Source organism: Pteropus vampyrus, unplaced genomic scaffold (assembly GCF_000151845.1).
Source record: "Pteropus vampyrus isolate Shadow unplaced genomic scaffold, Pvam_2.0 Scaffold234, whole genome shotgun sequence".
Taxonomy (NCBI): Eukaryota; Metazoa; Chordata; class Mammalia; order Chiroptera; family Pteropodidae; genus Pteropus; species Pteropus vampyrus.
Genome location: NW_011889015.1, coordinates 199,600 through 213,293, shown reverse-complemented (window position 1 = coordinate 213,293; position 13,694 = coordinate 199,600). Strand labels below are relative to the sequence as shown.

Below are 13,694 nucleotides of genomic sequence, written 5' to 3'. Positions count from 1 at the left end.
AACACTGAAAAGTTCTGTAATTGAGATACTGAGCCACACTTTAAGGTTCTGTGAGAAGCCTGAGTTTGCTTGAGATTGAAGATTCCAATTTTCTGTGGTCTGTTTGAACTATGTAAATTTAATCTCACTGCTGCCCTTGCTTTCCTTCTGACACTTGTTTTGAGAAACTGTAGGTGGGAAAGAGAAAAAAATGTTCCTCTTTGAGCCTCCTCTTTTGGACCAGTACTCCCCAAAGCCAAATGTCAAGCTAGATGTCTTCTTGGTGCTAAGAGAGCACACACTACTCAGACGCAGGGAGACAGGACCTGGCCACAGTCCCAGTAAACAAGCTGCAACTTGTCAGTCCAGGTAACCCATTTCTCATTTAGGAAAAAAAAGTACAGCTTGCTGCCAGCATGAATTTAATTTTATATAAACACACTTTGAGGCTGATGCAAATCTAACTAGTTTTCAATGTGAAAAATATAAAAACTGTTCTTAGAGTTATTTCTAAACAGAACTTGTCTCTAATCCTAATGTAACAGAAATGAATATGATCACTAATATTTTTTCGTGTGGTAAATTTCAAAGCACAACACAATGGAACATCTGGGATTTGACACTTTCAGCGCCTGAGAGTTACTGTATTTTGTAACTACCACTACTAAAAATAGAATGCTATAAATAGAATGATGTCCTTTGTTTCCAAAGATTACCTCTATACTAGTGCAATGCAAAAATAATAAAAGCAAGATATTTCATGGCAAACTTTGGGGGTAGGGTTAGGCCTATAATCTAAGAGTTGTCTGGGAGTAAACGTTGCCGCTGCAGGGTTACAAACTAGAAATCGGTTAATGAGGGTCAAACTATGTTTACGTAGGTGCTTTTTCCACTCTTCAGCATTTAGTGGTCACAATGAAGTGTTCTAGCCAGTTACGGCTGTCCACAGAAAGAGCTGTCTCCAACGTCCACCCGCATAGTGGCGAAAAATTATCAACAATTCCCCAAGGGGGCACTGAAGCGCTACGGAGGAGTCTCAGGTCTGCAAGGCAGCCTGGCCTGTCTCGTGAAAACCTCTCCCACGCCCAACCCCGAAGGATCCACTGAAGGAAGTCGGAAATATCTACATCTTTGGGACCCACGACGGCCTGTAGCTGGTTCCTAGTTCAAGCGTCTGGAAAAAAGGCCTGCGCGTCCTGCTTTCGGTGAGGTTAATTTTGCGTCCCCAGCTTCCCGACCACCACTTGGGTGCGTTGAGGGTATCTCGGCGGTTACCGCTGTGCACGGCGCCGATCAGACCGAGAACGAACCCTTCGGTTTGATTAAAAAAACCAACAAGACACATTCCACTTCCCACCCCGTGGTCCCAAAGTTCTCCCTTTTGGGGCCACAGGGTTTAGAACTCGATGTATCCACCCGCTCCACCTCAGCATTCAAACTTCCGTTCGGTCGGCTCCGAGTCGAGACACTATCCCGTCATCCTCCCGGTCGGCGTTGCTGGCTGGAGCCCCTCTGGCCAGCGGCAGGCATCTCTATGGTACTGACGCAGGGGAGGAGGGGCGGGGCCTCTGTCCGCGCGGCGGGCTCCTGGCGCTAGAGCCCAGGGTGGGTGCCGCTGAGTTGCAGCGACGCGTGGGGCGGGAGGGGGGGCGGACGCGACGCCGCGATACTGCGTCCTGACGTGGGAGGCCGGAGGCGGGGACCACCCGAAGTTTGGAAAACCCAGGTTCCGGACGGGGAGGGCGCGCAGGGGCGGCAGGCGCGCGGGACCTGAGAGCAAGCTCGGTGTACTTGACCCGTCGGGGGGTTCACTGTCCGGTGTCCCCGGGATCTTCGCGAAGTCCTGGCACCGTTTTCTGGCTTTGTCGCGCCTTCTAGATCCCATAGGAGCCCAGCCCTCGCCCAAATTCCGCTCCCTTGACGTTTTCCTGGCCCCAGGCGGGGTGCCGGGGGTCTTGATAGAATTACCCATTGCCGTCATTACCAGGCGTCCGAGCCCTTAATGTCTCCGGGTCCTTGGAGGCGTCAATGTGATTGATGAGTGTGACATGGTCCCTTTCCTGAGACGCCAGGGCTTCCTACCCTGTTTTTTTAATCGTCATTTTAAAAGTTTTGCATCACACCAACCCGACGAAAGAATGACTTTGGCAATATGCTGAGACTTGAAACGTCGAAATTCAGCATTGTATGTTTTATTCGTAATGAGTATAGGATTTGACCATTTTATATGGAGGCTATAAAAAGTTTCCGTGAAAGTGAGCAAGATTTGTGTTTTCTTTCTTTGCAAATTAGCTGCATTAGATTTGGCATCTGCTTTGGGTATTGTAGCATTAAAGAAATTATGTTTCGCAGCAACTACAGTTCAGAGGACTTATTCATAAAGCATAATAAAGGCAGTTTTCGGATTTTAGACTGCCTTTATTAGAGCAGGTGCGGGGAGGAAGGGGATGAAGTAGAAGATAACATTTACTTTTACTTTTGGAATTTGTCAGCTCTGTTTTGGCAGAAATGTATAATAGATTATTAACAAACAATGAATAATAGTGTATAATTAAAGCGGCTAGTTATGTGTTCGTGGAGTTTAAAAAAGGAAGCTTACTTGGAAAACACCATAGTTGATGACATTTTACTGTAATGGGAATGGGATGTGGCAGAATTTGGCCATTGCAGAAAGTGGCTCCTACTAGTTATAGAGATTTATGATCTGGGTAATTGGCTGTTATGGTAGAGAATTCATTCTAAGTAATATCTTTAATTCATATGCTGAGGATTGTTTACATGCTTACCCCTTTTATTAGTATAATGAAATATTTATTAAACACTTGAGCAAGTTAGATTTTATGTATGACAGGTTTAAAAGACAATTTTCATTACTACTGTTAAGGAACTTGCACCTAAAGTGAGAATATGTAAAATAAACATAAAGCTCTTTTACAGCTTAAGAGGCTCCCGAGTCCTTTCTATTTGTAGAGGGAGGAGCAGCAAGTAGAAAAGGGAAGAAAAAGGTAAGAAAAATGGGCACTCTTAGGTGTCCTAGTCAGAGACAATGACTAAGAGGAAATACACTTATTAAATTTCTATCTCATACTCAGAATCTAATCTAAATATATGCACGAATAGTTGGGGTGAAATAGATGTCAAAATTGTGTGTTTCTAGGACCATGATTATACCTTTCTTAAAAATAGAAACTACTGTCTTAGCTGTCTGTTGCTGCATAACAAATTACCCAAAACTTAGAGGCTTAAAATAATAAATGTTTCCTTTTGGCCTAATCTGCCTCTTTATAGAGATATTTAATACATTCACATTTACTGTGCTATTTGTGTTTGATATGTTTGGTACCTATTACTTTTGGTGGGAGAGGGGTAAAGTTTTTTTCTTTGCTTTATTTTCTGTTCTGTTTTGCTGTATCGATCCTTTCTTTATTCCTCTCCCCTACCCCTAGAGATTTAGAAGTCCTGATCCTCAATTCCTTTTTCCCCAGAAATCATACATAGGTGTTGTAATTTCTAAGGCAAAAACTTTTAAAATTCACAATTGTCACATAGGCCCCATAATTTAGTTATGTGTAGAATCCTACAGTAACGATCCTTTTCTCTTAGAGCTCTGTACCCCATGTTTAATGTTGATGTTAATTACATCTTCTTTCATTTGCTGACACCCTTTTTGGGGGGAGGGGATTTGAATATTCTTAAGGATTTTCTTTTTATTTTTTGAATATTTTTTCTTTCACTTCCTACCTCTTTTTTTTTACCTCAAGCTTTTGGAAAAATTCTTTGAAAATGTTCATATTCACTTAATTGTGTCTTTTGAAACATTCATTTTATTATGCATTGCTTTTATTAACCTTTTATTTGAGCAATCAGGCATTTCAGCTCCATAATCTTTCTTGTTTTCAAATTGCTCCTTTTACTTGAACGTCTGCTGTTGTTATTGACAATAAAGTATATTTTCCTAAGTTTTATTATCTTCATTGGTATATAATTGACATGTAATAAAGTGTACATATTTCATATGTACAATTTGATACATTTTGATGTGTGTATGGAATTATCACTACAATCAAAATAATGAACATATCTAGCCACCAGAGTTTCCTCATGCTCTTTTTTTTAATCTTCCCTGCCTCTCCCGTCCCCATGCAACCACTGATCTGCTGCTTTCTGTCACTTAGATTAGTTTGTATTTTCTAGAATATTATGTAAATTGAATCATACTATGTACTCTTTTAAAAGAACTTCTGAATGAAAACTTTAAACATACAGAAAGGTAGAGGATAAGTATAATGAACTACAGTGTATCCATTACCTAAATTTAACAATTATAACATTTTCCTGTACTCATTTACTTTTTTAAATTAATAGACTTTTTTTTTACATTTTCTAAAAATTTTATTTTATTATTAGTTTTAAGTATAAGGTACATTAGTTAGACATTTATATAGTTTATGAAACAATCCCTTGATTACCCTTTCTTCCTTTTGGCTTACACCTAGCCATTACATTACTGCTGACTGCATGCTCCCCATCCCCGTGACCATCTATCAGCTACTAATTTGTACTTCTTTAACTTTTCACCCCTTTCTCCCAGTTCCCCAAACCCCTCCTCTTGCCGTCACCAGATTGTCCTCTACAAATAATAGACTTTATTTTTTATAGCAGTTTTAGGTTTTCTAGAAAAATTGAGCAGATAGTATAGAGTGTTCCCATATACAGTTGACCCTTGAACAACAGTATGTTAGGGTTCCTGACTCCCTTCGCAGTCAAGATTCCATGCATAACTTTTATATTGCTTTTAGTAGGTACACAGTACCTGAAACTTAACTACTAATAGCCTGCTGTTGGCCAGAAGCCTTACCAATAACATAAACAGTCAGTTAACACATACGATGTATGTTATATGCGGTTTTTTTTTACAATAAAGTAAGCTAGAAAAAAGTGTTATTAAGAAAATCATAAGGAAGAGAAAAATATATTTAAGGTACTTACTGGAAAAAATTCACTTACAAGTAGACCCATGCAGTTCAAAGCCATGTTGTTCTTGAGTCAACTGTATTCCCTCTCCTGCTGCACACATTTCTCCCTAATATTAACATTTTGCATTAGCTGGTACATTTGTTACAAGTAATGAACCAATATCGATACATTATTGACTAAAGTCCACAGTTTACTTTAGGGTTCATTTTTTGTATTGTACAATTCTATAGGTTTTGACGATGTACTCTTGTGGGGTGTGTCTGGCTTGTTTCACTGAGTATGTTATAGAGGTTCATCCATGTTTTTGTATGTATCACTCTTGTTTCTTTTTATTTCTTTTTCCACTTTTTTGTTTCTCCAGTTGGGTTGTTTGGAATTTGGAGCTAATGTAGATAAAACTGCTTTGAACATTGTGTACAAATTTTTGTGCAGATGTATGCTTTCGTTTCTCTTAGGTAAATAGGAATGGAATGGCTGTCATACAGTAGTGGTATGTTTAACTTTTTGAGAACTGGAAAGTACTTGTACCATTTCACATTCCCACCATCAGTATATGAGAGTTCTGGTTGCTCCACATCTTGTCAGCATTTGGGATGATCAGTCTTGTTTTAGCCATTGTGATAGGTATGTTTGGTATCTCACTGTGGTTTTACTTTGCATTTCCTTAGAAATTAATGATATTAGTCTATGGCCATGCCACCCTGAACACGCCCGATCTCGTCTGATCTCGGAAGCTAAGCAGGGTCGGGCCTGGTTAGTACTTGGACGGGAGACCACCTAGGAATACCAGGTGCTTTAGGCATTAAAAAAATAAAATTTAAAAAAACAATAAAAATAAAAATATTAATGATGTTGAGCATATTGCATGTGCTTATTGGCCATCTGTATATCATCTTTGTAAAGTACTTTTCAAATCTTTTGCCCATTTTTATATTGTTAACTGTGTTTGAGAATTTTTTAATTCTAGATACAAATCATTTATCAAATATGAGATATGCACATATTTTCTCCCAGTCTGGGGTTGGTTTTTTCATTTTCATACCATTTTGTTTCAAAGAGTAGAAGTTTTTAATTTTGATGTTCAATGTATCAGTTTTTTAAAACAGGTTGAGCTTTTGATATTGCATCTAAGAACTCTTCGCATAACCCAAGTACGCAAAAATATTCTACATTTTCTTCCAGAAGTTTTACAATTTTATGTTTTACTTTTAGGTCTGCGATCCCTTTGGAGTTAATATTTGTATGTGGAGTAGGGTACCAATTGAGGTTCATTATTTTTGCATATGGACATCCTGTTGTTCCAGCACTATTCGTTGAAAAAAATATCTTTTCTGATTTTCCTTTGCATGTTTGTCAAAAATCAATTGACCAAGTATGTGTGGATCTATATCTGATCACACTCTATTCTGTTCCTTTGATCTATTTGTCTGTCTTTATACCAAGACCACACTGTCTTGATTACTGTAGCTTTCTAATAAGACCAGAAATCAAATGGTGTAGTCCTTCAACTTAATTCCTCTTTTTCAGAGTTGTTTTCCTATTCTAGGTCTTTTGTATTTCTCTATAAATTTTAGAATATACACAATGAACTATGTATAGTTTTTATCACAATGGAAATTGATCATTCTCAGTAAATCATTTAGTTACTCTTTAGTCTCAGAATTAAAACAAAACAATATGAAACAAAAACTTCAGGTATTATACAATATTGCTAACTTTTAACTGGATAAATGATTTCAATATTCTATGCCAGGTAAGCCCTCAGCACAGAATTATGATTGCCTTTTTATGTCAATTAAGATTCTTTGGTTAAAGGCAACAAAAAAGAAAGGGATTTATTAGGAAAATGCTGAAGTAGCTCATAGAAGTGAAGAGTGAGTTTCAGGAACTAAGGCAGCTCTGAGAACGTTAGAGTTAGACCTGAGGACTTAATGTCCTAATGATTCTTTTTTCCTAGGCTATTCCATGTAGGGGAGCCTGTTGTCTGCAATAAGAAAAGGAACTTTCCTTACCAGCCTCACTTAGAAAAATTCTAGAAAGGAGTCTGATTGGCCTAGTCTGGGTCACCTTCATAACTAGATTAATCACTACTAATCTAATCACTAGTGGAAAAGGATTGCTAATTAGTAATTACTAATTAATCACTGCAACTAATAAGGGAGTCAGGGAATTTTGATCAGTCAGCTCCAGAGTGTGGGTATAGTGATGAGCAGTTTTCCCCCAGGAAGGGGATGCTGCTACCAGAAGTATGGAAGGTCGTTGCTGGGTATATAGGCACAGTGGATGCCTACCACCACCTAGTAAACATCGCTGAGAGCTCGAACTTCTCAATGACCTCAAAGTAATAGATTACAGTTAGTGGGTTTTCTTAAATTTCCCTTCATATACATTACCAACTAAACTTTTTCCTACAAAGCTTTTCTCTTCGGTCCATATGGCATATTATATGTAACGTGCAAGAAATGCCATTTTTTAATACATGAACGTTGTTAAGAGAGTAGATCTTTAATATTCTCACCACACACAAGAAAAGGTAACTGTGTGAAGTGCTGGATGCATTAACTTTATCGTGGCAGTCATTTCACAACATGTATGCATATCCAAATCATCACATTGTACACCTTAAACTTAGTGTTGTATATCGATTATATCTCCATAAAGCTAGGAAAAACAAAATAAAATTACTGACAACAGTTAAAAAAAGAAATACCAATTTTTACAACTTGGTTTTATCTTTGTGAAATTATTGCTGATAATGTCTTATTTAAATATTATATGGTAGCCCATCATCTTCATGAATATTTTTCTCTGCTTTCGATTTTAGGGTGACCGGGAATGTAAACAAGAATAACCTGCTTGTTTCCTGATGGCTTTTAGTCTATACTGACATACGGTTTGTGATGGCATCTGAGACTGAGAAGACCCATGCTTTACTACAGTCTTGTAGCACTGAATCTCTTATTTCCAGCCTTGGTCTGGGGATATTTTGCCTAGTAGCTGACAGACTACTACAGTTTTCCATAATTCAGCGAAATGACTGGCTCCGCGCTCTCTCAGATAATGCAGTGCATGGTGTGATTGGCATGTGGTCATGGGCAATAGTCATTGGAGTCAAGAAGAAGACTGACTTGAGAGAAATTGTTTTAGCTGGATTTTTAGCCTCTGTTATTGATGTAGATCACTTTTTTCTAGCTGGATCCCTATCTTTAAAGGTAAAGATCATGTATATTTAATTTTTCTGGCCTTTAATTCTTTAGCACCATTATATTGATCTTCACAGTATTTTAGTTAGAGCTATAAATAATAAGCTTTATTTTAAAATAAGAAAGCCCATTCCTTCAACTTTTTTGAGCACCTAGTGCTTCCCTCAAGGTGCTCACATACATGTTGCTGATCAAATTACTTGACATCACAAAGTGCCATGGATATGCACAGAGCAAGGACTTAACTAATTGTACCTGAAGAGTTCAGTGTCGGCTTTACAGAGAATGTATTTAGTATTTAGCCAGCTCTTGAAGGAAGGATTAGCCAACTGGTTTAGAGTAATGGATGCCATTCTCGGGGCTATTCTAGTTTTTTTTGTATCATTGTTCTTTCTTCCAGACCACACTTAAATTTCTCCCCACAGTCTTCATGTTTTATGGATAGTACACAACTCCCAAGTGCTCCATAACAGTTAAATTGCATAAAGATGATTCCCAGTCCTGGGAAATGACTTCAATGGATTTATTCCCTGAATCTCTCATGGAGCCAAAAGTATGCATTTCAGTGGGCTGATCTGGACACAGTCCCTGGTAGAGAAATTGAGGAATTTCATTGAGGCATCAGAGATTTAGCTATATAGTAACCTATTAGCCTTGCAAGTGAACTAAGCTTAAAGTGGCGGTTCAGATAATAGTTTCTAAGTGTCAATAGATTTTCCTACTTTTACCTATTTATGATGTGTAAACATTTCAAGAAAAGAAATACAAACTCATTGAGCAAGGACTTTGCTTCGCTGCCCACTGACCTAGAACAGTGCCTGGCTCACCTAGTTGATGTTTGATAAATATTTATTGAATAAATGAAAAAGATATCGTCTCATTATGTGTCAAGTACTATACCAGGTATGTCTCAGAGATCGTTTTACAACCAGTAAGGAATCAGTAATTCCCTATTAAAGACAAATTTCAACTTTTCTGCTCTGAGTGGAGGCAGCATAACATTGCTGTTTAAGTTTGGAATCAGAAGACTTGAGTCTGAATCCTTGTATATAGTGTTAGCAGACGACCTTTCTTCTTTAAGTCTCAATTTCCTCATCTTCAGAATGTGGATTATAACAATACTTACCTCATAGAGTTGTGAGGATTAAGTGAGCATGTTAATATAAATGGATTTCACAAATAAAAGTGTGCAGAGTCATTATCCCTCCAGACATAATCCAGAGTATAACTGCTTTCTGCCAAGTAGCGATTACCAGCGGCTTCCTCATCCCACCTTGCTGTTGAGGAGCATGATATAGTGTAGGTAGAGAACTTAAAAACAAAGATGGAGATGAAAATGGAATAATGATGCAGAAGAATGGAATAATAATGTGGAGGAGAAGGGAGAGGGAAGCATGTAGAATAAACTCTTTGATGTTCAGTCAGTAGGTAGGAGTTAAAGAACACTTGTTTAAGTAGTGGGTTTATAAGATTTCCACTTTAATTAAGAGTGTTCTGATTTGACAATGTGGCAAGGTACAGTCTCTTTAATGGATGATTTTTTTTTTTTTAATGTGGTTAGAGGGTTGCATCCTCTACTTTTTTTGTTAGGTACCTAATTTTTTTTCTTTTCTACTCCTTTTCCCCTTCACTCAATCTCCAAAGGGTTCCTCTTCCTTCCATCTTCTCCCCCAGAACTGAGGTCTTTCAAAGCCTCCAGTCATGCACACTTTTAAGTAATTATCTGTATGAGTGCTCTGACCTACTGGGACCCTTTTCAGTATTTTCATACAGAAGTTGCACTTTCTCCTTCTGGTGGTAATTTTAGATCATTCTAAGGTTTCCCCTCATCTTTCTTCAATGTAGTTTTTCCTGGCTTGTGGTGGGTATGTGCGAGAGAGAGCTCACTGATTTGGTGTTTATTTTAATATTTTAGAATATTTGAAGTTTGGGCATTCTCCGACTTCTATCTGTGCTGAGTGAGGGTTGGTATAGTTTTATTTATCCTTGTTCTATAATGCTTTTGAGTATATGTGGGAGATTTAGATTTAGGCAATCCTCACTATCCTTAGCTTTCTTTTTATTAGAAATTATCTAGTTGAAAATTAGCCTTTAGAATATGTGAGAATGAAGCCTTATTCATGGATCATTCAGAGATTAAGCTTGAAGTTTTCATTTGTTTAGATAATGATTACACTTTTTGCAATGGTTTAGAAACTTTACCAAAGTTTATTTAACTCAAACTTAGAATACTTATTTAAAATAATATAATCTTTCTAAATGTTGTAAATAAATTCTGAAAGTATTCAAGACTAATATAAAATGGTTACAACAAAATATTCCTCTTTCGTGCCATAGTTAATAAAAGAATATTTTATTCAGTTGTGAAATTTTTTTTAACACCCTTAGAGGCCCCAGACAATTCTTTAAAACTCCAAATTTACACAAACCGTACATTTAGGATGTAAATTACATTTGAATTATGACTTTTCTAATCAGATAATAGGAAACTTAAAAAATTAATCACCATGTTCTTGAAATCTTGATTTCATTTTTATTGCAAAGGATACCTTTTTTTAATTTCCTTTGCCTGTATATAATAGATTAAATGCATGTATTTGGAGGTGGCATAGAAAATGATTCCTTTGCATTTCCAATAGACTTCTGAAAAATATTTTAGAATATTCAGAAGCATCTATAAAATTTTGTTTGCCACAAAGGAAATGACATAGCCATTGCTTTCCTTCCATAGGCTGCTTTGACTCTTCCACGAAGACCATTCCTTCACTGTTCTACTGTGATACCCATTGTGGTTCTGAGCCTGAAGTTTACTATGCACCTTTTCAAGCTCAAAGACTCATGGTGCTTTCTTCCGTGGATGTTATTTATGTCCTGGACCTCACACCACATCCGAGATGGCATTCGTCATGGCCTATGGATATGCCCATTTGGAAAAACTTCTCCTTTGCCATTTTGGCTTTATGTAGTAATTACATCATCTTTACCTCACATCTGTTCATTGGTTATGTATTTAACAGGGACCAGACAAATGATGTCTTCAAAACATGGAATTCATATTGATGTCTGAAGTAATCATATGGCAGTCTTAGAGAAGCAAATGGTTGAGACAATGATAATTAAGTGTAGCCAACATTAAAGTGAATTTAAAAAACATATTAGGAACTTATATTAATTATTATAATTCCTGAATCTTCTTGCTCAGGAAGCATGTACAAATTTTTTTATATTATGTATTTATTGTAATTCTACTTCTGTAACACTCTAGTGCAATATTAGAGTTTCATTAATTCAATGATATATTTTTATTGTTTCTTCTGTTTATCTGGCTCTACTGATAACTATTAGATTAATATCCAATTAAGTTTTCTGGAACTATAGCTTTCAGATAGTTTATTTCCTAAAGAAAAACAGTTTAAATTTTAGGGTGACTAATTTGTGGAAAGTTAGCATTATATTTGGATCCACATTTTCCTAAGACATTGAAACAGTGAAATGGCCAAAATAACAGATCATGAATAAAATGTATAGAGAACGCTAACATTTCTTTATGTCATTTATGTTGATCCTTACTGAAGTTTAATTTGCCAAGTGTTTTTAGTGAGCTGTGATTACTGGCATAATCTGCTTCAGTGGACTTGTGAAAAATCGTTACAATAGTCGCAAAAGACAGTAACTAACTTTAGATTTAAGCTATTGTTTCAGAAATCACTTTAGGAAATTATTATAATGTGTTGGCTACAGTAACATCTTCCTGAAGTATTATTTTTTTAGTGTCTGCCCCAGAATTTTGTGTTAGGGTTTTAACTGTTTTGAAAAACATAACTAAATTTAACAAAATATTTGTTGAAAATTAACATGAACAAAATATTGATACTTGGCTCATAACCATAGGATTTGAATTCACACAAAAAAGGACTTACCAGTAATGTCATTTAGGATGTAAACTTATAAATGTGCCATTAAAATTGTTTTAGTTGCTGCCAATTTTTTTACACACAATTGTAAAATAATATACTAGTTAAATCATTTTTTAAAAATCCGCCTGATACTGAGAGACAAAACTTTCTTTTTTTTTTTTCTCAAAATAAAAGTAGTTTTTGAAAATTTGATTTTCCTTTGTCCTTTCAGGTTAATCTTCTGTTAAAAATGATTAGCCTTGGTCTTTGGAGCCATGCTTCTCTTGCTCAGGCCTGCTTCCACGTCTGGAAGTATACTTTCCCTTCTAATAAAACTTTTGTTTTCTACTGTAAAAAAAAAAAGAAAAGAAAAAAAGGTTAACCTTTATAAGAGAAGGAAATTTAGTTGCTGTAAATTTTAAATTTGCAGTTTAATGTTACTTTGATATAAAAGCCATTTCCCCAAAGGCACCTGCTTTTGTTTGTAGCATATGTGCCATCTGCTGTCTTCGTATTTTCTTACGCCTTTGTGATTTGTAATGTTAGTGATTGTGTGCCTTATCCTCTGAAAAATGATGTAGCAACGCCTTATCCGAGCAGATCTTTCTTATTAAGTTAAACAGTGTCCTGTAAATTGTTATAAAGGTTTAGTCTCTTTAATTTTTCATTTTGTTTTTAACCAATTGATTTTACAATCTACTGGATCTTACAAGCTGTTATTATCTTTCGAGAGCAATTATTGTGTCAGTTTCATTGGTTTAATAGTAAATATACAGTGGGGGTAAATTTGGTTAAGGTAGAGCTTTTTAAAAAGCATATGATTTCAGAAATTTATGGAAATAAAGCATTATCTTGTGTAACTTTTTCTGACTAAATCATAAAACTCTGCTTTTTTCTTTCTCCAGGCCTAATTTAAGAATGTCACATTGGCATTTGGTGGTTGTCCTAACTTTATTAGAGTGGGAGTTCACTTTGACCATGACTCTGCTTAAACAACTGCAAATTTTGAATGTGAGTTTATCTTTGTTCCTGCCTCTACCATCAGAAATGTTCCCTGTCCTCTAAATGGTCTCTGAAAGCTGCGGTTATAACACCTCGAAATATAACAACCAACTTCCCATAACACCATTTTGTTCCTTTTCTTAGAGAAAGAGTTTGCGTCAGTGTATCGTACTGGAAGTTGGGTTGTATCTTGTTTGCATGTGTGTATTTTCTTCATCCTCTAGATGTCTTCCATTCACTTAGTGTTTCTCTATTGACTGTTTCACTGATCTGACCTCCCATTCTACTGTTTTCTGGAGTCATGTCAGTTATACTCAGGAGAATGTCCACCACTGAACTATCTTCTACTCATCCACAAGCCTAGTTTTCCTTAGAGGTGGGCTAAGAACCCCTGCTGCATGTGGGTTAAAATTGTCATGTATCTTCACCCCCTTTCTTTAACTTAGACCTTTCTTCTCCCAGGCACCCCCCAACCTCCATCCAATCAGGCAGATACTTCCTGGCTCCTTTTTCTTTTGGCTGGTGAGACAATTACTTCGTTTTTCCATTTTCCCATCTGAAGAGGGGAGAAATCGGGGCTATTTTAGTCTTTGCTCAACCACTGTCACAGCTAAACCTTTTGTCCATCATAGTTCTC

General features: G+C 36.7%; 1 protein-coding gene and 1 non-coding gene across 10 annotated transcripts; both read left to right on the top strand.

The window, feature by feature from the left end:
* The first annotated feature begins 88 nt into the window (after positions 1-88).
* Positions 89-12,930, top strand: TMEM267 (transmembrane protein 267). 9 transcript variants are annotated; one of them, XM_011373874.2, is made up of 5 exons: positions 89-1,184; positions 2,917-2,984; positions 6,169-6,328; positions 7,781-8,168; positions 10,891-12,930. In XM_011373874.2, the coding sequence occupies exons 4-5, from the start codon at positions 7,857-7,859 to the stop codon at positions 11,224-11,226; spliced, it is 648 nt and encodes a 215-aa protein (XP_011372176.1). In that variant the 5' UTR covers positions 89-1,184; positions 2,917-2,984; positions 6,169-6,328; positions 7,781-7,856; the 3' UTR covers positions 11,227-12,930. The 9 variants fall into 9 exon arrangements, with proteins under 9 accessions (XP_011372176.1, XP_011372178.1, XP_023375508.1 ...); XM_023519740.1 differs by lacking the exon at positions 89-1,184 and adding an exon at positions 1,548-1,584; XM_011373871.2 differs by lacking the exon at positions 89-1,184 and adding an exon at positions 1,613-1,705.
* On the top strand, positions 5,640-5,758 carry LOC111728872. The gene has a single exon (XR_002775984.1). It is a non-coding gene; the product is annotated as a 5S ribosomal RNA (ribosomal RNA).
* Positions 12,931-13,694: the final 764 nt, after the last annotated feature.